The 25,654-nt window shown below is 33.4% G+C and overlaps 1 protein-coding gene and 1 long non-coding RNA gene across 9 annotated transcripts in view; one reads left to right on the top strand and one right to left on the bottom strand.

Moving 5' to 3' along the window:
• NOVA1 (NOVA alternative splicing regulator 1) overlaps positions 1-21,529 on the bottom strand; it is a 136,504-nt gene extending 114,975 nt beyond the window's left edge. For 5 of the 8 annotated variants that reach the window (XM_032242657.1, XM_032242659.1, XM_032242653.1 and 2 more), the window contains exons 1-2: positions 20,782-21,529; positions 18,891-19,034 (exon numbers count right to left, since the gene is read on the bottom strand). Coding sequence is in view for 5 of the 8 variants with exons in the window: in XM_032242653.1 (XP_032098544.1) it covers positions 18,891-19,034; positions 20,782-20,917 (280 nt within the window). In the remaining 3 variants the exon portion in view is untranslated. Of the gene's footprint in view, positions 1-18,890; positions 19,035-20,063; positions 20,596-20,781 lie in introns of those variants that run through there. The other 3 variants (XM_032242656.1, XM_032242658.1, XM_032242655.1) reach the window with 3 other exon arrangements.
• Positions 21,530-21,899: 370 nt separating this feature from the next.
• LOC116526331 lies at positions 21,900-24,691 on the top strand. Its single transcript, XR_004258099.1, has 2 exons — positions 21,900-23,686; positions 24,303-24,691. It is a non-coding gene; the product is annotated as an uncharacterized LOC116526331 (long non-coding RNA).
• Positions 24,692-25,654: the final 963 nt, after the last annotated feature.

Below are 25,654 nucleotides of genomic sequence, written 5' to 3'. Positions count from 1 at the left end.
AAAGATAAATGAACTCTATCAACCAGAATAATTTTTACAAACACTAAAATTAGGAAATTCCCAGTTGACAAGCATAAATGTACAGTATCTCAAAATATTTTATAGGCAAACATTGACCATTTTGATAATATATTTTTAAGTACATAACTTCCTTAAGACATAATCCTCAAATAGATGAATTACTGATTTAGCACAATATTCTAAATGGTTCAATATATTTTTATCATCTACAATAGGTATATATATATATATATATATATGATCTGATATGGTATACATTTTAAGCTAACTGTGTCTTAACAATCATAGATTTTATTTTTACATAATCTGATGAACAGGAATTATTTAGAGCTTTCTTACTCCTCTCACTTCCTTTTATTATTGCATATATGTAAGGTATAAAACATGATGTTTTGATATGCACACACATAGTGAAATTATTACTATAGTCAGGTAAATTATCCCTTTCCATAGTTACTTTTTTGGTGTGATAAGAGCACGTAAAATCTACTCTCTTAGTATGATTTAGTATACAACACAATCTTAACTATATCCTCATGCTGTATGTTAGATCTCTAGACTTATTCATCATACACAGCTGCATGTTTATACCTTTTGGCCTATTCTTCCCATTTCCTCTCCCCACCCTGGTAACCACTATTCTATTCTCCATTTGCAAGTATTCTATGTTTTCCTAGATTCCACATACAAACAATGCCATACAGTACCTATCTGTCTGTGTCTGGCTTTATTTCATTTCGCATAATGTACTCCATATGAATTCATATTGTTGCAAATATCAGTACAATATCTCCTTTTTTAAGACTAAATAACATTCCATGGCACATATTCATGCTTGTTCTTATACATTCAAATCCCCCAGGTATAAAAACAATTATGCTACTGTAATGGATATATTGATACTGATATTTCTTAAATAAGAATTTCCTACAGTGTTTTACATGTTTAACATAAAACTAAACATGAATCTAGCTTTCCCAATAAATTATCTTTAAAACTGTCAATAGTTAGTGACCTTCGTCTGGTCAATCCAGTAACTAGGACAGGCTACTTTTTGTCATTCACCAGAAAGGATTTAGTAACTGAATTCACAGACAACCATATCTTTAGGTTAACTCTTTACCTGACTAAACATAGCAGAATGCATTTTTGTAACATTTACTTTTGTTTTTGTTTTCTTCTTTTGGCTTGAATATTTGGTTTTCCTTTAAGCAAATATTTTAAATATAATCAGAATCATGACAGATTAGATGTGAAGTTCAACAGAAAGAGAGAAGGTAAAAATGACTCAGAGATTTCTGTCCTCAGACCCTGAAAAGAGGAAGCTGCAATTAGGATGCAGAAGACTGAGAGAAGTTGATTTGAGGGGTTCAAGAGAAAGGTCAGATTATTTAAAATCATATTTAATTCTAACATACATATTAGACATACAAGTGATATCAAGCAGGCAGCTGCATCGTTAGTGTGGAGTTCAGATGAAAGGTCCAGAATGGATACAAACATTTGGTAGTCATCAAAGAACAGACGGTTATTTAAATCCATGATATTGGATCAGATCACCAAGTGAGTAAGCATGGAGAGAAAAACAAAGTCCAAGGAAATGAGAAAGAAAAACAGCAAAGCAAATATAGGGCTGCAACCAATGAGATAAAGGTGTACCAGGAAATGTTTCAAAAAGGAAACAGTGATCACTGGGTCAAATGCTGCTGATGGTTATATAAAGAGGAGGACTGAGAACTGACCACTGAATAAAAAGTATAGAAGCTACCAGTGACATTAACAGGGGCAGTTTCAACCAGAAGGATTGGTCAAAGCCCTGATTGGAATAGCTTCAAAAGAGAAATGATAAGAGAGAAATTTGAGATAGCACAAGTATGGGCAACAAGTTTGAAGAATTTTAATGTTAATGGCATAATTATTGGAATAGGAAGTGGGATAAAAAGAAACACACTTTTTTTTTTAAGTGGGAGAAAGAATAGCATATTTGTAGTTAAAAAAAAATTTCCAGTAGAGCAGGAAACTGATAATGCAGGAAAGTAAAGAAAAAATTGCTAAAAGATATATAAGTAGGTTAAGAGGGAATAATGGAATATAAAAAAAAGGTAGAGATGGGCCTTTGCTAGGTATATAGACAGTTTATCAAAATAGTAAGACTATTTAGATACTCATATACTTAGGTAGGTAGATCTGATGGTAGGAGCTTATGAAATGTTTAGAATTCTCTCAGTAAAACAGAAAATAAGATCATCAATGAAGATGATGAAAGAGCAGTTAGAATTGGGACATAATTTCATCATATATTGTGTAGCTTTAATTCCAAAGAATAGTGAAAAATATTGCAAATGAGAAAGAAACCTGGGTTAATGTTAGAGTTCACACCCAAAACCATACCCTGATATTAATAAAGACAGTGATAACCTTTAGTCATCCCTAATCCAGACTAATATAGACTCATTTTCTATAAACTGACAACATATAATATTACCCTCACTCCAATCAGACTTCACTGTCATCATCTCTACAGATTCTAAAGATGTAAGAATGAATCCATTACTATAAAGATTAGGTTTATAATATTTAATCATTCTAGAATTAAATGATCTTCAGCAAAGTTTCTCAGTTTCTTTACTTTTTTTCCTACAGCAGGCCATATTCTTATAAATTCAAAGGTGTATCATTCAAAATATAAAACTGAATTTACTCTATGCTATGACAAATACAAAGATTTAATTTTGTCATAAAGCAATCTAAGAATCAGTATAATCTTATTAAATGTATTGTCCTCCAGATCACAGTCAGGCAAAACAAAATCATGCCTATAGTTGATCTTCCAATAGTATTACAGGAAACTTAAGTATTTAGTATGTAACTAATATTTAATGTACTCTATGAGGTATCTAAATATAGCATTAAGTTTATACAATAATTATGACAAAGTACAAAAAAATAATAAAAAACAATTTTAGCATAATGGCAATCAAGAATATATGTAATGACTCATGGAAAATATGAATACTTGCCAAAGAATGGAAAGAAAGAAACCATGGTCCCTGAAAGATACCTTTAGTAGAATTACATCACTAAAATTTCTTGGATCATTTATGGAAATTGCAAGAACATGAGTTAAAATGTGTAAGACCTTGACAGAGCCAATTTTTTAAAACTTAAAAAAATTAAATTATTTTTATTTACTTATTTTTCATAAATAATTATACTGCACAATTAAATTATTTTTAAAGATGGTGTCTCACTATATTGCCCAGGCTAGTCCTAAACTCCTGGGCTTAAGCAATTCTACCACCTCAGCCTCCCAAGTAGCTGGGATGAAAGGTGTGCACCACTGCTCTGCACCAACTAAAAAAAAAATGTTATTAACAGCAAAAAAAAAAAAAAAAAAGCTGAAAAATAAGACTTATGAATCATCATCTATATTATTAAACTTTTAGCTTCATCATTTAATTCATTATAACTTTCATTTTTGCTAGTAGGAAAAAAATTCAGAAGTCTTAGTATCCTGAAAAAGATCATGTAAGCCACTATTAAATATTCTATATGCCACCTGATTTATTCTTGTTAAATTCCAATAAAGACTCTAATCACTAATTTTTAATGTTTTGTATTTGTATATAGAAGGATGAAGAGAGAGGTTGTTTTAGTTAATTTTCAAGTTATAATACAAATAAATCAATGTTTCACATGAGATTATTAGAATGTTCTTTAATATTAAAATTTACATCCCCAGTTTTCTTTTCAGCTACATAGACAAACAAATACATAAAAAAAGCTCTGCATATCTTCAGGGGTATCAGAGAACACTTATTTAGGCTATGCAACAAAAATACCCACAAAGCTGTGACTGGAAAGATATCTTACAGTATTTAGAATCTCCATAAACCCCATTAATCAACATAGGTAGTTTGCTGAAAACTCATTCCTATCTATAAAAACGATGATCACTTATAATTACCACTAAAAATACTAACTGCTATTTTAAACTAGAATGTTTAAAAATATATATAAAATTATTTATATTAATTACCTTAAAGGTGTGGGATGAGGATAGGTCAGAGCTTTAGCATTCTATCACTTGCATTTTTACAATAATTATGAGAAAAAATAATACATCAACTTTAATTTTTTAATTTTTTTTTTCTGGATCTAAATCTTTCATTAGATCTATGTTTCACAAATAACTTCTCTCAGTCATTGGCTTTTTGTTAACATTGTCTTTTTTTTTAATTGCATTTTAGGTTTGGGGTTACATGTGAAGAACAAGCAAGATTGTTGCATAGGTACACACATGGCAGTGTGATTTGCTGCCTTCCTCCCCTTCATATATCTGGCATTTCTCCCCATGCTCTCTCTCCAATACTTCAACTTTTAAAAATCCTTAAGTATCTTCCTTTTTTAGGGCCACATTAATGTAATTTATTCTACATTGAAATATGTGCTATAAATTTGGTGTTATTAAACAAGCATAGAAAGAAGAAGATGAAAAATGATAGGGTTATAATATGCTTATTATATGCCAAATATTACATGACATGCTTTTACAGTTTTCCTTTTTGGTATCTAGACCAATAACTTATAACTATGAAAGAGGTGCCGATACCCCATTATGCAGATGAAAAAACTGGAGGTCCAAGAAGATTAAATGGCTGATTAAAATAGAACATGTAGTAAGTAGCAGAGCTGTGATTCAAACTCTGGTCTGATACCACATGTTCTCTAGAAGTCTGATATTCATTGTATTTCCACAGAAAGCACTGAGAAGTACTGAAATGATGTGACAATTCCTTAATAAACTCCATTGTATAATATTCATTGCATATTTTCCTCAGAAATTTTATTATTTTACTGAGTACCACGTCACAGTGATCTAACTAGAGTTTTTTAACCTTAAATCTATAATTCAGCAAATCTTGAGAGTAGAGATTATATATAATTTTAAAAGTGAGAAAATCTTGCAGGGCTAAATGAAAGCAACTGAATCATTTCATGTAAACAATCTTAAAGACAGGGCAAAATTTCAAACTATCTTAATGATCTAATGTCAATATAAAAATAGGAAAATAGAAAGATATCAAGGTTCTATATATACACAAGTCTTGTCAGGAGAAAAAGTAACTTGTTGCATGTCTTCATTTTGCTTAGTTATTGTAGTTTTCCTTTCGATGGCAAAATTTTAATTTGTAGGATTTACATATTAATTGGTAAAAATTTAAAACTTATCAAAAATATCATTATCTCCCAGTGATGGACTAATGTGGCAGTTTGATCAATCTTACCTAAACTTTGAATACTCTAATTCTGAACTCAAATTTATATGCAATCTGATGCAAATACACAATAACAAGATACTATTACAAATACCAGAGAATAAACAGGTTCATTATTAACTTTACCTAATTTTGGCTTTCACTATCTTATATTCAACATCTGTAAAACAAAGACAAAAAATTCTGCCTACACTGATGCTTTAAGAATAAAAATTCTATAGAAATGTAAGGTCTCTGTAAGCCATAACTGATCAACAAGTAACTTTTAGTTGTATCGTCTTAAGAGTTTAAAAACAAGATCGTCACATTTTCCATTAACTGTGATAGAGTCAGTTTAAATGCAAACATGATGAAATTCAGAGTCTGGCTTTTTAAAACACAGAATTTGCAAAAGATACTGAATTAAGATAACTGGTACTTGAAACATTTCCCAAACTCCAAATTTCTTCACAATTTTCCTCAAAGAAAATTGTACTTACTCTACATATTTTAAGTAGTCAAAAAATGTTTACATTCTTTACTTATATTACTTATATCTTCAATTTAAATTATCTAAATTATCCCCATTGTACTGCAGTTTCTACTTATTTTTAATGCAGTCTGCTGACTGATTTGAAGGTGCTTCAGTAAAAGGATAAAAGCATAATTTTGAAAATCAAAACAACATTATATCCATAAAAACTGGAATATGAATTTGAAGTTGAATAATCAGTCATAAAATGACATTATTTATTGCAGTTTGTTTTTTAATGGCTTCACTGCCAAGACTCCATAGAACCTCAAAGCTTTTCCTATGTACTTTTTTCTAAAAATAAAAATACAGTGAACAATTCTCAATTACGTACTTTACTAAACCATTTCTGGCCATACTAAATGTATTAGCATTATTATTGCTTAACAAAATATACATAATTAGTACTTACATTTATACACCTATCAAACTATATATGATTTTTTAATTCTCACTAATCTTGACAGACTTCAGAGAATAAGTTAATCAGACAGATCTTACACAGGCAGAAGTTGAAAACAGATTTTGAGTAAAGGGTCCATCAGACTTCTAAGCCCAGCAGCAGGAGACTACATCATAAAAGCAGCAACCTTCCACTGTAAAATTACTAATCCTAGTAATACAGTACATTAAACATGCCACTTCAGATATATGCCAACCTAAACTGCCACATATGGCATATCTTGCTCATTATCACAGTTTGTATTTTCATATTCTAGTTTTTAAACAAGATGTCAAATACACCAGCATAGCTAAAAAGTTGATAAATCTCTGAGAGGAACTTACCTTTCCTTAAACAGAATAGATTTACACTTCGGAATAATGAATTTAAAATACTACTGTAAAGAAAGCATGGTTGCAAATTTTCAGTTGAGAGGATAAGCTTAAGTGCAAAATAGAATATCACTTTAAAGGCAGAAATAGTAGATGTTAAATTCAAATAAATATTATTCTGAAATAACTCAAAACTTTTCTCAAAAAGAAGTGTATCTGACCTGCCAAAAAAAAAAATGTATGCAACTCTTAGCTAGAGTATCTCTCACTTTAACAGCAAGTCATAAATCATACCATAATCTAGATACCAATTTTAAGGAAATGGGACTTTTCTTATGCTTCCTTTTTTATATCAAATCAACCTTGAGTTACACAACTGGTATTACCGAATTATGAATAGCACTTAAATAAAGATTACACAGTGAATATTTTTATTTTAAATCCCCATCTGGTGCTTAATGTCACTTCAGCTGTTCAATTTTTTAATGTTTCTCTACACAAGTAGTCAATAATTGCACAAATCAGTATAAAATGCAAGATAGATTTTTAATCTCATTTTCCAAATGAAAAAACAGTACCATATTTTTCAATCTTTTAAAAATTTATCTGAATTTGATAAAAGTATTAGATTGATTATGTAAAATGATTATCAATAAATGATGAAATATCTCACTTTATCTCAATAATCAACCAAAATTCAAACAAAATAATTACATAACAGAGAATCCACCAACAAATAAATAGTATGTTTTAATTTTCATTGATACAGCATAACAATGTTTTGACAATATAGCAAACTTAAGTGTTTGAACAGCATCAAATTCAGACACACATGCATTGTACTAATCACTCATGTTTATCAAATAAGTGTATATTTTCATATGCCAGGAAATCATGAAAGGCCTACATATTGAATGAATTTAAGAAACAAGAAATATTTTTTCAAGTATATGATTCTAAACTGCTACAGATCAAAAGAAAACCAGTTAAAGAACTTTCCTGCATATACCAAATATTCTTCATAGATATCTGTCGTTCACTAAGTGTCCTCCACATTTTTTTTCTTTCATACTTGGCACATAACTGATTAAACACAACTCACATTTCGTTTCTGTATTTCTAGTTGTCCCATCTTTCCCTTTGCCTTTTCCTTTCTAAATAAAATAAATTTAAAATTCGATTTACATTTCCTAAGCAGAAAGCCAGAGTCCAATCTAATACTCAATTATTCTTTTGGACAACTGGGCAATCCATCCACCAGACTGTATCACTATATTTTCATAAATGTATATTTTCTAATTACAGTACCACTGTCAGTCATTTTACAGACACAGCAGATGGATATTTTAAAAAATATCCTTGCTAATGAAAATCTCCAGGATGAATACTTTTCAGCCAGACTTTTCATCTTTTTCATATGCACTAGATTGAATCTTATCTCTACAGGTATCTATAGTGCTGCCTACCACCATTGCCCCCTGCCCCCACAGCAATATCCACTTTTTATCCAATCAATACCAAACTACTTTTAGACCCCTGAATATTCCAGAATTTTTGCACATCTCTATGTCTATATATGCTTCAAATGACCTTCCACCTTTGCTCACCAACAAATTAAAATTCAGTCCCCAAAACCCTGTCAGCTCCTCTTTGAAGTCTTCTTTGAAGTCTAACCCTCCTCCCAAGACCATGACACTAACAGAGATAATTTTAACTTCTAGGTATAATTCTCCCATTATTCAGTTAGCAAACTTTTTATAACCTGGTATCCATCTAAGATTTTAGGGTCTTATACACTTAGTTCTAACGCCAACAAAGCTCACTGATGTTCATAAAACTAAAAATCTGAGCATAACTGTGGCAAAGAAGGGCACAGGGAAACAGACAAGTAAAGAAACACTATGATAGGATTATTTTAACCCACTGCTCTCTATCACTTTTTAAAATATAAATAAAATTTGCAAAAATGTAAAATACTAATCACAAGGCACGAAAGAGTGTATCTATTAAATCTTAGATGTTTCACTGGTTTATTATGATAAAAATCAAACAATGTGTTAATACAAGAAAAACGCTCTTATTTCATGTATCTCTTTAAATTGTATAATTTACAATATGAAGACTCTGAAATATCCCAAACTCAATAACTTTCCTAAAATTTTAATTTCAAATAAAGTAACATATACTGATACCTTGGTATTTAAGTTAGTCAAACTATAAGTAAATAAGTTCCACTCAACTATACAGCTGGTATATTTTTTCTTGGCAAATTAAAAAGGTAAATTGTCCATTTTATAATTGTCAGAATGTAACCTCCCCCAACAAGGTCAAATGTTAACTTCCCTATTGTAGTTGAGGAAGAAGATATTAAAATATATTACAAATAAAGTATTTAGTATGCATACTTCTAATATGTCACTTTAATTTGATAATTAGTACTCAAGAAAAATCATGATTGATCTCTGTTCCTTAATGAACATATGGCCATGTGGCCATAAATATGCTATAATGTGATACAGCTATAAAATGTTGTAAAATACATACTTTTAATTACTTTATTAATAATTAAATCTTATACTAAGTTATTTTAAAGGCTGTCTTCATTTCAGAGGTGGCTTTAACGTACTCTCCATAATACTGGATTTCAGTTTCTTTCACACAGGGCAGCATGCTAAACAGAATGCAAAATTCCCCTGTCACACTCCACTGTACATAGCCAATCCCTACCCTAACACTTCTATGCATTTCTTGTTCATTTAAATTTCTGAATTCACTATTAAAGTAAACTAAAATCGCAATGAAAAACTAAAGATGGTCTGCCTTCTATATCCACTGTATTGGTATTACATGAGCACTTCACAGAAGAAACCTCAAATTGTTCATTCAGTCATTCATTCATACATTCATTCAATTTTCCAGTGCAACCCATGATTAAACAATTGGGCTGTATGCCAAACACACAATAGGCAAGAAGGATGCCATAAATTCTCCCATATCAGTATACCTTAATCCAGTTACTCAACTGATGTGAGTAAACACTATCACAAAAGATTTTTTGTTTTAATTTGACATTGTAGAAGGAAAAGTCTTCAAAATCACATTAAGTACTTTTATAATTATGTTAGAAAGTAGTCCTTAAGCCTACAACACAATGAAAATAATATTAGAATTCTAATTAACTGAGAAGTAGACCAATTTAATGAAATGGATATCCAAAAATGAGAAAACAGTGATGTTTTCAAATTAATAATTACTGGACAATACAGCTACATTTTTACTTATGTAGCCTTAAAATTAGCCTTATGCTTATTTTTTAATCATGACATTTTATCTTTTAAACCAAATGTTATGAATACCTATCCACATATGCTGAACTTAGGGGAGTTTTTATAAAAGTCATAAAAACATGGAAAGTACATACATTATTAAAATAATTATTAAAAACAAAATTTAACTTAGAAAGTCTACTTTTTTAATAAAAGTCAATACTCTAATCAAAAATTAAAATTTAGAAGTATAGCTAAGGAACAATGAAAGCATGAAAAAAAGTACAAATGAAGAAAAATAACAATGTTGCAGAAATCTAATCCTCCTAAAAACACTGCCACTTTCAAAGGGTATAATTAAAGGAAGACAGAAAATGACCAGGCTATATGCTTCAGGTAATATCACCTACGATATCCTTTCTAAAATAAATTTTCTAATGATGAAAGAGCGCCCTGCTTATGTTCTTTCAGTGTAGCACAACAACTAAAAAAATAATAATAATGGTAATATCCACTGGGCCACCATCTCAGTTTAAAAAAAAAAACACCACATATTCATTTCAAGTCTAGGAGATAAAGAGGAGGTAAGGACTTACTTCCTCAGTCACATCCAAAAGGGAGAAAACAAAACGTAGAGTAAAACAAGAAGAGAATGAAGTACCTACTACAACTGCACCACAAATTCAGAAAACACATTTCAAAGTTACAAGATAGTTACTGGCATTAGAAAAACCTTGCGTAAATCACCTAATCTCTGGGTATCTTGGTTTTCTCAACTGTTCAATGAAAGTTTTAGAAGAGATCGTCTGAACTTCATCACTTTGATCTACTTCCACATTTCTAAGATTTCTCCAAACCCTTTAAAAAAAAGCCTCTTAGCTATTCCTAAGTGTTGTCCTAAATCTTTAACAGGGATGCTACAATATAAAAAAAATTAAAACAAAAAATCTAAGGAGAAAATAGCAAAGCAAAATTTCTCAGGGTAAAGCAAAGCATGCCTACATTCCTACAATGAAGAAAAGATACATTGTAATAATTCTAAGTAGAGATGACCAAATAGCTGCCTACCTACACCAGGCTTCATAGGAAGCATCTAATACATATGCATAATAAATAACAAGGGGAATCTTCCAGAAAGACTTCACATTAAAGAATGAAACCAAGTTTAAAAAAAAAATTACCTTCATTACTTTTTAAAGAAATCATCATCTATTAGTCATAGAAAAATAAAAACCTGGGTTATAACAAAGAATAATTAAACACTAAGTATGTGAATCAGCTCTCTCATTAAGAGCTTACTTGCCTGTAACACTAACCAGTTTAAAACTAGGTATTCCAATAATTAATACGACCAAAATTAAAAAGCTGTAGTTCTTCTAAAATATTTAGCAACATAAAAAGAAAACAAAAACATGTTTGTTTTTAAATGGGAGGCACCACCCCATTAACTACTATTCTCTGTCAATGAAATGTACGACTATTGCTTCTATTCTGCCCTTCCCCCCAGATTACTGGATTTTAAAATACAGTCTCTATTCAGTCTATTTCCTACAGCATCAAATTATTAACAATTTAAATGAGGATGATCTTCTTTAAAATCAGAATAATTTTTTTAAACTAAGCAAATGAGAATCAGCATTTATTCTATCCAAGAAGAAATGCAGGATTTGAAATTTTATTTAATTAATAAACTTCTTTGAAAAATTTATACTGGTAGTAAAATTATGGAGCCAACAGAGTATAACTATTCTCAAACATCTTTAACATAAACTGAAAAGTTCTTCCATAGAACTCTGAAAAGTACACTCAGTTTCACAAGAAAAGTAAAAAGACACTACCATACAAAATTTTAGAATTACTGAGTTCACAATACATCTTATTAGTAATTAAAAATATACTGAACATAAGTAAGACATAAAACAGGTCTTGAAACAAGAAAAATATAACATCAATTTTAAGAATCACCTATTGTATAAAATTCATCTAAAAACGGACAAAAAATGTTTTATTTTTCCACACCAAATAATCTTACCTGAATGATTTTGCTGTTAAAAACCTCAAGACTTTAATTTCATTTTTCATCTGTTCCTGTCAACAATGCTATGACAGGCCCTGCAGGAAGCAGCAAAAAATCAGTGATGGAGTGCAGATAGTAGGTGTTTTCATGATCAAGATTTGTCATGGAAAAGGATATCCACACAGTGGTATAAAACTTGGAAAATACTGAAAACATCTCAAAAAGTTTATCAGTGTAAATAATTCTTTTTTACTTTGTAGTTTTCAAATGTTTATTTTTATTCAAAGTCTTATTAATCAAAAATTTAGAAATCATGGTAAAAGTTTATATTTAAAATTTTAAAGTATCATTTTTATATTGATAATAATTGATTAAAAATAGTTCACAATATTAAAATGAATTTGAGTAAGAAAGTGATTTATGTTTAATGTACTGGAATTAATCTCTTGACTTCTAGATGCCATCGTTTTAATCTTATTTCTTTTAACCATTATAATTACCAATAAATATGGACTATTGATAATAAAGTAAAAATTATTTGATACAGCATCTTCAGTATCAAATAGTTATTGCAATACTGGTAAATATTCCTTCAAGAAAAATGGACAGTTTTCAAAAAAATTAGAAAAAAAAAATCTGTGCAAACTCCAAAACTTAATTTCTCTTTGGTAAATGACAAATTATATTCAATGGATACCAAAAAAATCCGATTAGTGAAGATAATAGAAAAGTCAAAACTATAAAACTGCTTTACAAAGACTCCAAATTGTTTTTACATTCAAAATTATTTTAAGGTAGTATAGACTTGGCCAGATTTCGTTTTAACGTATGTTTTCCTTTGAATACATTCTATATTTAAAGGCTGATTAATGAACAGGACTGTTATAAGATATTTATATTCACTGGGAATACCATTAGAACACACAAGAAACGTGTATATATGTCATAGAAGCATACTCAAAGTCAATACTTCACACAGATTGAGAAATTAAAAACAAGAGAAATAAATGACAGACTAATTTTTTGAGAGTTTGACTAAACTTATAATTAAATGTGGGAAACATTTCAATAGGAGTATTTAAGTTCAAAATCTTAAAAATATTTTTAATATGCTACACCTGTCCTGTTTGTTGGAACACTTCAAACTACTCTGCAAAATTTACTTGCCAAAGCCATCAACATTCTAGAAAGATGCGAGTTAAATTTTACATGTGTTTTTGTAACCTCCTATAAAAATAATTGTTAATCTGAATATTTTAAAAAGAACTATCGAGTACTTCCACTTATTTCTAGTCACTCATGTTTTAAGTATGTACTGGTGGAATAGTGAAATGTAAATGCTTCTCATTTATGGTTATTTTCTTTTTATTTCTATACTTAAAGACCCCATCCTCATTTTAAGTACATTTCATCTAGATTCATGAAAAATCAATTTACTTGAAAATATTTCCATATTAAAGAAATAGGAAAGCTGATGCCATATCTTTAAAGAATAAGATGAAGAAATGGAAACTTCGTCAACCTAAGCATCGGAAAGTATTGAAAAGCACTGCTTCATTCCTTGCATGTTGCATTTTATACCATGACACTTCAGTCTCTGAGGGTCAGGTTAATTAAGCTCTACAGCAGCTGCAGTGCAATGTGAGATACACACTGTTGCAGTTTCCACCAGTCCAGTCCAATTACCTGTAGTATTCCAGTACTGGACAAGTGACAACCGACCTCTTCTCTCTAGTCACTTGCTCCCACTGGTCTACTGATAAATGTTAAAACAAACTAACCTCTTTTTGGAAAAGACTGCAAAGCTGAATGCACCTGCTGCAGGCTGCAATGATGAGTCCCAGAGAGATGTTTGTCAGTCAGATCTCTGCAGATGTTGTTTAACTTTATGCTAAAGCTGTATCCAAAGATGGAAATGAGATGGCAATCAAGCACAAATCTCCCACCCTCATCCCCCCAGTTTTATTCTGAAAAGCAGCACTTACTCATAGAAGTTGTGTTTTAAAATATAGCCCTATTAAACTGGACACAACTAAGATTCTATGGTTAAAAACTCTATGGTTAAAAATGTTTATTAGGTGCTGAAATTTAGTTAACAAGTGGCATAATATGTAATCAATAAATGGAATTTGTGTCATTTAATAACTTTTTAAAAAATTAATCTCTTAAGCCAGAGCAAAAAAAACCCCAAATAATACAACTATAAAATACATAACTTTTTAATTGATGGTTGTCGGTCAGGTTTTTAGTGATATCACATACTCCTTAGCATTTTCAAGACACAGATCAGTTTTCCTCTTGCTGTGTTATATGAAACATCTTCAATACGTAAGTATTGAACTATATCACCAACTGTGTTCACTATGTTTAAACAATTCTTGAAATCCTTTGGGGTGGTATTTGCAAGATAATGTTGTTAGAGATATTTCATTACAATGCTACAAATTTTAAATGAGCTATTTTCCCAAAGCCCAGAAAGCTTCAAAAAGCAAATTTCAAAGTGACATTGTATATATGATTCCTGAAAACACCAACACTAGAAATTAGTGATGTCTAACTTACTATATCAACATCAGAATGATATAAAAAAGAATCAAATAAAATGTACAGCTAAAATTTTTAGTTCTAATTAATCTTTCTAAAAACCTCACAAAACATTTGCACATACAAGAATAAAATTATATATTTTGGAAACTGCAACGTTAATATAGATTGTGCTATGCCAGTAATGTTCCCTTAAATGTTAAGATTTCCTAATGCTTAAAATAAGAAAATAAAGTATAAAAAGATATTAAGCCAAAATACAGCAAATTTTCAGAAATACCAATGTTAAGTAAAAAATAATGTTTCTCCTTCAACAGAAGATATAGAGATAAAAGATAAAAGTAACCGTAACAATAGGTAGTGTGTTAAACATTACAACTTTAAGATTCAAGGAAAAACACTATGTGTCAGCAACTCTTTAATGATACTAAAATCAAAGGTATAACCTAGTGTAATGACAACTATCCTATTAAACCCACTCAACAATGTTGGAAATCATACTGTTATATTTTCTCCATTTGTTACAGTTCTATTTATCACTAATCTTGCCTTAAAATATATACCAATAAATGTCCAATACTCTCTGCATCTAAGATTAAAGTATAGGCTGCAACTTTAAGAATCTGTAAGAGATTCACATTCATATGTACTGCCAACATAATAGTCTTTCTTCAATGATGTAAACAGAAATAATATTTTAACTTCCTTATCTCCTCTGATTTGCAAAACATTATCATACTTATACAATTCCAGTTCTAAAGTTTAATCTGGCTACTATATTTTCCTCATATCAAAATAAAACCAATGTTGTGTCTTTGCTTCCCTATAAAAACATTTCACTTACATTCTGCTTTTTTATGATTTTGTGATTGTTTTAAAAAGCAGCACCCAAACTAGACAGCATGAAAAATTGAAATATAGTGAATGTACAAATAATAAGTTCAAATTTTAAATTAAGCAGCATAAAAGGAAATAATTTTTATTAAATGTGATCCTAGTTTTATAACCACAAATACAAAGACAGTGTAAAATATATACAAATAGCTTACAACACTACAATGAAGAATTCTGTTTACTGATGTAATGAATATCATATAACAGAATAAAAATAAGTATATTATGATATGTTCTAAAATCTAAGGAATACATGAAAATATTTATTGTATACATCTGTTATTATTCCCAACCAATAATGCATTCAGTAAGTTTTCTGGATTACCTACCTGAACTATCCATTAAATAATTTTAACAGATAAAATCAATCTGCTTATCGACAAAAACTAAACATATCTTTATATGCCAAATAAAAGAATAAAAATAAACTATCGTCATTCAGAAAAGGCATACAATAATATATTCCTCTAAGAAATCTGCTTTTTATTGCAAGGTAACTTACTATAACCTAGTTATAAAAAGATACACAAATAAATCAAATTGGTTTGCTCTAATTATATAAGAAAAAAAGGTATAGTCCTAAACCACCAGAATTAAGTCAGTATTCTATAAGATTTGATTTTGTCAAATAGATAAATGGATTATGTAGTACAGCAATAATGATCTATTTGTAGATCATTTTATCTGATTGCAGTAATTGAATAATACATTCTACAATTCCTCATCATACAATTTTCTCAAGTTTGTTATTTAATATATGATACTGAAAAACACAATGCAATATCCAACTGTACAAATTCTCAAATTAATTAATATACAAACATGTTTTCTTTATTTCAACCACAATTTTAAAAATTACTCATAAAGCCAGGGTTAAGATTTTTTAAAACGAAAAAAGAAAAAGATTTGTTTTTATGAGGAAATTATATTGGCTATAATTTTTAAAAGTACCTATCATTTGAATTAAAATGTATTAAAATGTCACCAAAGTGTGTCTGTATTCTGTGTTATAATACATCCTCAAGAAAGTTTCTGATTCACTAGTATTTTAACTAAACCTTACAAACAAAATTACATTCCATTTTAAAACTTGAGTAATTTGAGAAAATCCATTAGGTTATACAACTAAAGTATAGTTTTCCCCAAATATGCTCTCTTACCAAATGAGAAACAGAAAAGGGCTTCATGAAACAAACAACAGGCATATTGATTCTAGTAGGTTATGACAGTTATGAATACACAAATATAGCTTTAAGAATTTCATATATTTATGAAAGATACAAAAATGGGCTTCTAAATGATTGCATTAATACTATAAGAAATTCTTTATAGCTTCGTGATATGATCACAGCTTTATAATTTAGCTCATCTGAGATATGCAAGGTAAGTATCCCTTATGTACATCTGAGTAAGAGAAATTGAAAAAAGCTCAGAGGCTATGTTGAAGAATACCGGTATCTTAAATTATTCTGCAGACTTGTGGTCAAGTGTGAAGAGAAAGACTATTAAAATTAAAGTCTATCTGAAGCAGAGAGATTATGTGTCCAAACAGGTAATAATCTAGTTAAAATTATATTTTAATACAAAATGTTCAGAATTCTTAAAGCTTCTTAAAAACTACAAGGCTTTATTTTATCCTTATAATTGATCCCACACTGTGTGATTTGTTTCCACCTGTTACCGGCAAAGCATAAGCCTTCTTTTATCCGACATTTCAACTCACATTTGATCAGGTTACGTCACTACACACACAAATTTTTATTCAGTGCATTCCAGCTTTCCACTTTTTTCCAACAGATATTCTTGCTCCATACGAATAACATGCCTCAGAATTACAAATAAAATAATCAATTTCAATGTAATAAGCAAAAAATGTACAACTAAGTGGACTAAAAACAAAAGATCTAATTCTCAGTGTACCCTTTTCAACCCACTGAAAATAAGCTATATTCAAACGAAAAGGCATTTAATTTACTATTTGGAATATCCTTGATAAACACCAATTTTCTGTAACATCCTTGCACATCTGATACCACCTCATGCATAATGCAAAAAAGCTATTTCATTTTCATCTATTGACAGTGAATTTAATTTACCATTGCAGCTCTTTTCCTAGAACTATCACGTTATTAATTCTGCAATCAAGCTCTTTTGAGTGCTTTTATTTGTACTAAGGGTTTTCACAATTCTACATTGATTTTTTTAATCACAATACACCTTTTAAACATATGAATGTGAATATGTTAGCAAACTTTCTTAATGCATAAGGAAAGTTTCAGAGACAAGAAAAGCCATCTGCTAAATTACACTCATAGGAAACTTTAGAGGAACATCGTGTCTAATATATTACATTTTAGTTTAATAACTTTAATGTTTACCAAAAATACTACATTTAATTTATAAAACTAAATGATAGTTTCAACCATTCTAAAACCTTCTATCCAGTATAATGGTCCATTTCTACCACCAAGTGATTGGCCATGAAAAAGAAGTCCTCCAAATGTTCTGCTTACATTCATGCCAGATGTCTTTGCTGTATTAAAGAACTCTTACTGAATTAGATCACTGAAAGCAAATCAGCTTTTCTTTTCCACCAGGAAGAAAAAAATTAAAGCAGTATTGGTTCCCTCAGCACTGAATTAACGTTTTTGATAGCTATAAAGATAAAATAACTTTTAAAAATATCACAGAAAGCTAGATTTAAATAAAAGCAAATCAGCTAATAATGTTTTATCTAGGAAATATACTATTCAATTATGGAGACTTTTCCCTTAAACTTAAAATATATAAATTGATTAGCAAATTATAAGGAAAAAACATAGAAAAAGGTGGATATTCAGAACTATTTAACACTTAAAAGGACATACTTGAAAGTAAAAAACAAAAAATTTATACCACCTAGGACACTTGCCATATTCCAGTAGGTTACTGTACTACACTAACTGTCAACATATTTAATCAAATTTAGCTCTTAAGTTAACATGAATTCTGAAGCATTATTTTACTTCTTGCGTAACAATATAAATTTCCTTATCTCACTTGCATTAAAACCACAATATTTAAAAATCTGAAGAGGCAGCACTTGTCCTCTTTACTTCACTCCAAGGCCAACAAACAAAGCAATGAAGCAGAAAGAGGTACATAATGGATTCAGAAGTAAATGGTCCATTCTTTAAGAAGCCTCCCTACCCCCCTCTTCTGAATTCACTCTAAGCTAATTGTCATTACAATGATGTCTGAAAACTTCAGAAGAACCCTATTTCCTGATGCCAGCTGTCCAAGTTTCTATCTATAAATTTTTTAGTTTTTTTACTCATAAGAATTATTCAGAAATACCCAAATCATCTGCAATTGGTCTAATTCACAAACACAGTACAACAGTTATAGAAAAAAGGCATAATCAACAATAGAAATATTCTGAAAATTTTTCCACAATATACTCTAATAATGCAATATCTAAAAAAGTCTCCAGTATTGTTGAAATTTCTCGCAAGACAGCACACAACACAGTAGATCTTTCTTTCCTGGGGGTGGTGGTGGGGGGGGGGGGGCTCATCAAACAATCTTTTCACCATTGCACCTACCTGGGTAAAAATCTTTGGACTTAGACAGCTTGATGGTGGCTCCAGTTTCTTTTTGCAACTGAACAATTGTCTGTCCTCCCTTCCCAATTATAGATCCAGCAGCATAACTAGGTATGAGAACCTTTAGAAAATACTGGCCGTCTTCTGAAAAATGCAAACAAATATACTCGGTTAACACAGTATTTCAAACTTTGTATCCCCCTCCACCCTCAAGAGAGAAAAACAGCAACTAAAGCATTGGGTATATAGCTTCAGGAGATACGAAGTTAAACATTTTTTGAGAATGACAATTAAGCCAATTACACTGAAAAACAAGTATGTACAAAATGTTTCCCATTTTGTAGGGTGTATACTTTCAAACTTGGAATTAAAATCTAAACATATTCTATTATTTTACAGCACTGTAGAGACTGATGACTAAATTCCAGTTGTTATTCCAAACATGGAAGTCTTCCAATTCTATCTGTGGTTACTATGGCAAAATGAAACGAACTGATCCTTTAACAAAACTTCAGATTTATAAGATGACAAACCTTCACTTAACATATTGAAAAAGAAGAAAAGCCCAGGGCTGTCTGTAAATAGTGATGAGCTATATTTATTTGCCATTAGCAGACACATAAGGACTAGAATTAGCCATTGCCTATATCCTACTTAAAGTCCGCAAAACAACCATTCTCCTATCAAATAATCCACCCAAACTGTGGGGTGTATTCCAAGTCTTCAATAACTGTCAGAAAATAACTCAGTGTGGTGGACTGGCAAATCTAACTAATCCTAGTGCATTTCTTTAGCACTTCTTAGTCTACCATGATCTCGTCTAAGCTCATTAATTAAAGGACCTTAAGAAGAATTTTGCCAATACTAAAAAGCTTAGGAGTCATTTATATTAAATACTCTTAAAAGTGACAAAACAGATAATGGTCCTTTCCCAAAATAATCACAAGTTTTAAAACGGAGAGAGGGTCGAAGAACCAGGAAAAAGAAAATGAAATGTTTTAGAAAATAAAGCCAACTCCACAAACTTTAATTTCTGTCAACTTGATCACGTCTTATACTGGAGACACCCCGGTAAATCCAGCGTTCTTATGTGAATGAATGTTCCAAATGTTGCGGTTGCCACTCACAAGACCCCCCATCCGTCTACAATGCATATGCTGGAGATAAATTCACCTCTGCTTCGATGCATTGGGTGCATTGTTAAGATGACTCCAGTGCAAATGAAGAAGCGGTATCAGTCCCGTTAAAACTCATCTTCCAAGGAAGCGCAGGATGTTAACTAACAAGTCACCGTTCCAGACACCTCCACCCTCGTATGCACCCCCCTGAAGACAAATCAATGAAATATTTGCACCGACTATCTAAGTGCGGTAAGGGCATGCACTAATCAAGATTTTGCATACTACTTGTGGCCCAAAGCAAGAGGTTGGAGAGAGGAAAAACTCTCCGGCGCCCCAATCATTCGTAATCCGCTACCCAAGTGCCATTTATTTATTTATTTAATCACACTGTTAAACGCAGCGCGCATCTTCGGGCGGCCATCACCTCACTCCGGGGTCATCCTCCTCCTCCTCCTGAATGGACCTTCTTGCCCAGGTCTAGGATATTTACGTGGTCAACCTCTGGACCGATTAAATGGAAAGATAGGTCTATTCCGAAAAACTGGTCGCCATTTTGATGAATGATAAACACAGAAATGGAAATGTGTCGGGAACAGCTAGGCACGGGGCAGGTGCAGGGGAGGGGGCGCGGGGCAGGGGCGCAGGAGCTGCCGGGTTCGGGCTGGAGGTGTCCGGGCCGCGAGAGGGAGGGAGGGAGGACGGCGGGAGGGAGGGAGGCAGGGGCGGGCGGCGGGGGATGGGGCCAGCGGGGAGGTGGAAGCGATACCCACCGCCCGTATTGGTCCTCTTGGTGCTGCCGGCTTCAGGGGGGGCTTCCAGCGGCCTTTTCCGCGAGTCCGGCGGGTCCAGGTCTATGGGAACCCCAGTGTGGGTCCCGTTCTGCTGGATGGGAGCTGCCGCCATCATGTTTGCAGTTCCTGCCGCTGCTACCGGGAGAAGGTTCTCCCTTTTGTTTTGGCTTTTTCTTTTCTTTTCTTTTCTTTTTTTTTTTTTCTTTTTTTTTCTTTTTTTTTTTTTTTGCGTTTGGGGTTTCTTAAGGTTTTTTTTTTTTAATCGGATCAATATAAATCTCTTTAGGAAAAAAAGCAATGTTGCTGGTTTGTTCTCACTGGGGAGGGGGCAGGGCTGAGGAGCAGCTGCAGTGCAGTGTCAGAAAGGAGACAGGGGAATGGAGGGGGTGTGAGAGACGGAGGGTGAAAGAAGAAGAAGAAAGGAGAGAGGGGGAGAGAGTGGAGAAGGGAGAGGGGCGAGTGAATGAGCGGGAGGAGGGGACCGGGGAGGACGGACAGAGGGAGTGGGAGAGCGCGAGGGCTGGCGGGGCGCGGGGAGAAGCCGAGGAGGAGGGGAGAGTGAGGGAAAGAGTGAATGAGCAGGAGGAGGGGAAGGAGGTGGATGCCGAGAGAGGAGCGAGCGGCAGAGGCAGGCAGGAGACGGGAAGGAGCGCAGCGGTCCCCGCGCCGCGCTAGCGCTGCGCTCGCTCCCGCTGCTGGTGCTGCCGCCGCCGCCGCTGCCGGAGCGGTTCTGCCGTTGCCTGGGCTGCTCGGCGCTGCTGCTGCTGCCGCCCGGTCTCGCTCATTATTTCTCCCGCTTGTTGGGGGGGGCTGGCGGGGAGGGAGGGGGGTGGCTGCAAGGGGAGGGTAGAGAGGGGTTGAGTTCGTAGACTCCCACACACTTCGCGCTCGGGTCCCTGCCTCTCAGCAGCGCCGCCGCCTCCCAGCGCCGGTGCCTCAGCCGGCGGAGCGGCTGGCGGGTGAGGGGGAACACCGCGGGCGGGGGCGAGGGAGTGTGTGCGCGCGGATCAGTGCGCGCGCGCGCGCGAGCGGAGCGCGGGCGCCGGGAGGGCGCGCGCCGGCGGCGGGGGCGTGGGCGGGAGCCGGGGTGCTCCTGTGGGAAGGGAGGGGTGAAAGGTCACCGGTCCCCGGCAACACGGCTCAGGCAAACGTAAGCGGCTGGTCGCAGAAACTAAGGGGTCCACGAAACGCGCTAGGCTAGAAGGCGGGAAGGAGAGATTACTGACAGCCGGGCCAGCCAATAACATGGAAATGTGAGAAAGGTTCTTCGGGCCCCTTCCCAATCAGGAAACTTGGGTGATGAAGGGCCGTTAAGGGGCGGGGTGGGATCTTGGTACAGCTGGTACTGGAGCCGGCGACAGTTTTGGCTAGTCTAAGAAGGGCATTCGAGTGACCGTTGACCACGGGTGGGACAGCGTCACAGCTGGAGGGACAGCCAGCACTGTATGCTTCCAGGACTTCTTGCTAGGTGCATTAGTTTTTATTTTTAAGAGTTGGGTAAAAGACATTACTTAGCATCTCACTCATCGGCGATTTTCTACGCGATGATTTCATCCAAAGAAGATTTCTTAATCGCACTGTGTGACACCGTTAGGGGACTTAGAGTGTCACTCGCCGCCTTAAATCCTTTCGGGAACAAGCCAGGATATAAATAAATAAAGCTAGGTGTGGGTCTTCCCTTCACAAGGCGCTGGTAGGCAGACTAAAGACAGGCAACAGCTGAATGTGCACACAGAACTAAATATTGAACGAAACACGAGTGTCGGAATAAAATTCATTGCCATGTGCACGGCTTATGATTATACAGATCTTGGACACATCACCGACTTGAACGTCAACCCTACAACACCGGATAAAAACATCTAATGTAGCTGGAATAGACTCTGAAAGGACATTAGGCGTTATCTAAATCAAGTCCCTTATTTTTGAGATGAGTAAACTGACTCAGTGAGGTATTTTGCTCAAGGTCATTTATCAAGTTAGTAGTTTAACTCAAGTGTTCTAGGAAGCAGGGTAGTAAACAAGCATGGGCTTCGGAGTCTGAAATCTTTCTCGGTTTTCCGTCCTTGCAGGCTGTTCTACAAATGTATCCTGGGCAAATCTCTTAACGTGTTGCCATTTATTAAGTGTTTACCACGTGGCAAACAATCCACTTTGCATGCTGTGTCAATTACATGCAGTATGTCGTGTAGTTATTACTGTCCCCATTTTATGAGGTATTTAGGTTTAAAAATAGTAGAAATTTACCCAAAGTTACACAGTTATAAACATTGTAGTAATTTCAAACTCAGGTCTTCCTGACTGCAAAGGCTGTTGTCTTAAATATTGCAATACATTAGAGCTCCGGATTCCCTCCCACTCAAAATAGGGACTGCGACGCCAACCGATTTCCACCATTCTTGGGAGTCAAATGAGAGAGACTATGTGGCAATGTATTCTAAGCTGTAAAAAGGTATCAACATATTCACTAGATTTGTAGAATGAAGATATTCCTTCCCTATACTTTCCACTACAATTCAACCAAAAAGATGGCTTTCATACTAAGCTAGCATAAGAAGGAACTTCACTGTAATTATGATATTCTAACAAAGAGTATATGCATATCTGAGGCAATAACCAAAGTGAATAGAATAAAACTTAATTCCTGATAGATTAAATAAGCAATAACAAGGAATACTAACGCTCCTCATAGCATCCTTATTGGAAGAATCATCTAGAAGGCATTGGAATTTCTGGTGTTTTTAAGTAATGAGAGATATCAATCTACTGAATAAGGAAGAGAATACGTTTAGTTTGGGACTAAAAGTTCATCTGGACTGTGGAAAACACGTTTGCCTCAATCAGCGAAGACGGTATGCTGACACCTGAAAGAAAAGGAAAGCAGGTAAGTTAGTGCATATTGGAAAACGGTCTATTAACCAAAGTCCAAAATTTTGATCTGATGTGTAATGTAATAGGAAACCACCATATAGTCTTCATGACCAAAATAAAGAGGAATTAAACATACAATTGGGTACAAATGGAGCTGTGATGAGGAAAAAGAGTTTGGAATAAATATGTGGTTTTCAAGATAGTAAAAGGCTGATGCCAGACGTTGTACAAAGTGCTCAGTGTACAAAATTATGAAAGGACATTTTTAAATGAAATATTACAAAAGGGCTAGTATTTGGCACTAGATTGTTTTGAAACAGTAAAAGACAGTGGACAAAGAGACTTGAAGGACAGATAATTCAAACATATTACATTAAAGCTTGAGCAAAGTATTCAGTAGAATGTATTTTGAATTGGGGAAAGACAGGTTAGAACTGGAAAACCTTAGTTTAACAATTTTCTAAAAATAAAATATTTCTAACATAGTTTAGAAAATATTTGCCATTGCCATGTGTCAGTTAAGTTGAAAAAGAGCTTATAAGTTAAATATACAGATACATGCTATTAAATGAAACTCACACTGCATTCTTACAGTATTTATTTGACCCTTCTCTTATTTCTTTCTTCAGACTTAATATTTAAATACTATTATACCTATCACTTCATGGGGCCCAGAAATGGAAGATACAATTTTTGATGTGGATGGGATGCTGAACAGTAACTTGGCTATGATATGCCAGGAATCCCAGAGACTATCCCAAGACATAGCCAGACATCTAAGTATCAGTCAGCTATGAGCTATTAATAATTTGGACATTGAAGATTATCAGAGAATACATTGTAATTTAGCTTCCATTTTTAGTATATTTTGTTGTTTTCTTAAAAAAAAATACTTCCACATCATTCTTATTGCATATCTCTACAATTCTGATTAAATGGACACAAAATAAACATTTTACTTTTGGTTTTCTGCATTTTGTACCAGTTAATAAAACTGAAGAAATAAAAATGTATGGTAGATCTCAGTTTATTATTTGGTATATACCTTTTATGCTACAAATAAACTGTTATAACATACTTTTCAAAAATATAATAGAAGCATTTGACTTTTTACTTCTCCAAAAAGAAATTCAATTTTATTCTTTAATTAACAGAGCAATTCAGCTCTACTAATTTAATAACATAACACCTTAAGGCACCATAGAACTTGTGTTAATTATAAATACAAGCAACAATGATAGAAAATGGTATTAATACGAAGAACAAAATCCCCAGTTTTTATTGTCTTTCATTGAGACAGTTCTTTTTCTTCCGTTTCAGGCTAAGTAACATAAACATAAGATTATCTATTTTCAGTAACAATGATTGGCTTTCAAGACAAAGGACAAATAGTTGATATCCACAGATATTCCTAAACTCACTTTTTTCCATGCTCCTGCTTTTCCTACAATCAGTCTTGTTACTAAAAACATAAATACTCCCACTACTTGAATGTCTCTTCAACCAATGTTTTGGGAAAACATTTTCTGAATTTGTGTCTCACCAGAAGCAGACCCTGATTTAAAGATTCAAGTGCAAATACTGCATTTTGGAAATAATTTCAGGAAGCACAATAGGACATGGGGAACTGAGGCAAGGAAGGGAAGGAACGCAAAGAAGTGTAAATTACCAGCAAGTTGTCATTGTTTTTAATCTCGCTGATTTTCTTGGAGCCAGTTTAAAACACTAGCCCTAGAACTATCCCACCGGAAGTGTGAGAAAGCTGAGGTATATATATACCAGCTCCCTTCAGCCATTGGTTGAGATCTATTCCCAGTGACATTAACTCAATTTATGCTGGCCAGTCTTCAACTGCCAACACTGCATCTTTTTCTGAGCACTTTCTCTGGCCACTGGAGTCTGCTCTGCCCTTACAGAGACTAGAAATGCTGGGGAATTAACACCTCATTGTGTCAGAATATCCCCACTGCTATGGAAAATT

The sequence above is a fragment of the Sapajus apella genome, unplaced genomic scaffold, assembly GCF_009761245.1.
Source record: "Sapajus apella isolate SASKATOON/1434 unplaced genomic scaffold, GSC_monkey_1.0 scaffold50, whole genome shotgun sequence".
NCBI classification, from domain to species: Eukaryota; Metazoa; Chordata; class Mammalia; order Primates; family Cebidae; genus Sapajus; species Sapajus apella.
The sequence above is the reverse complement of the archived record's forward strand: the minus strand, read 5'-3'. Positions and strand labels throughout refer to the sequence as shown.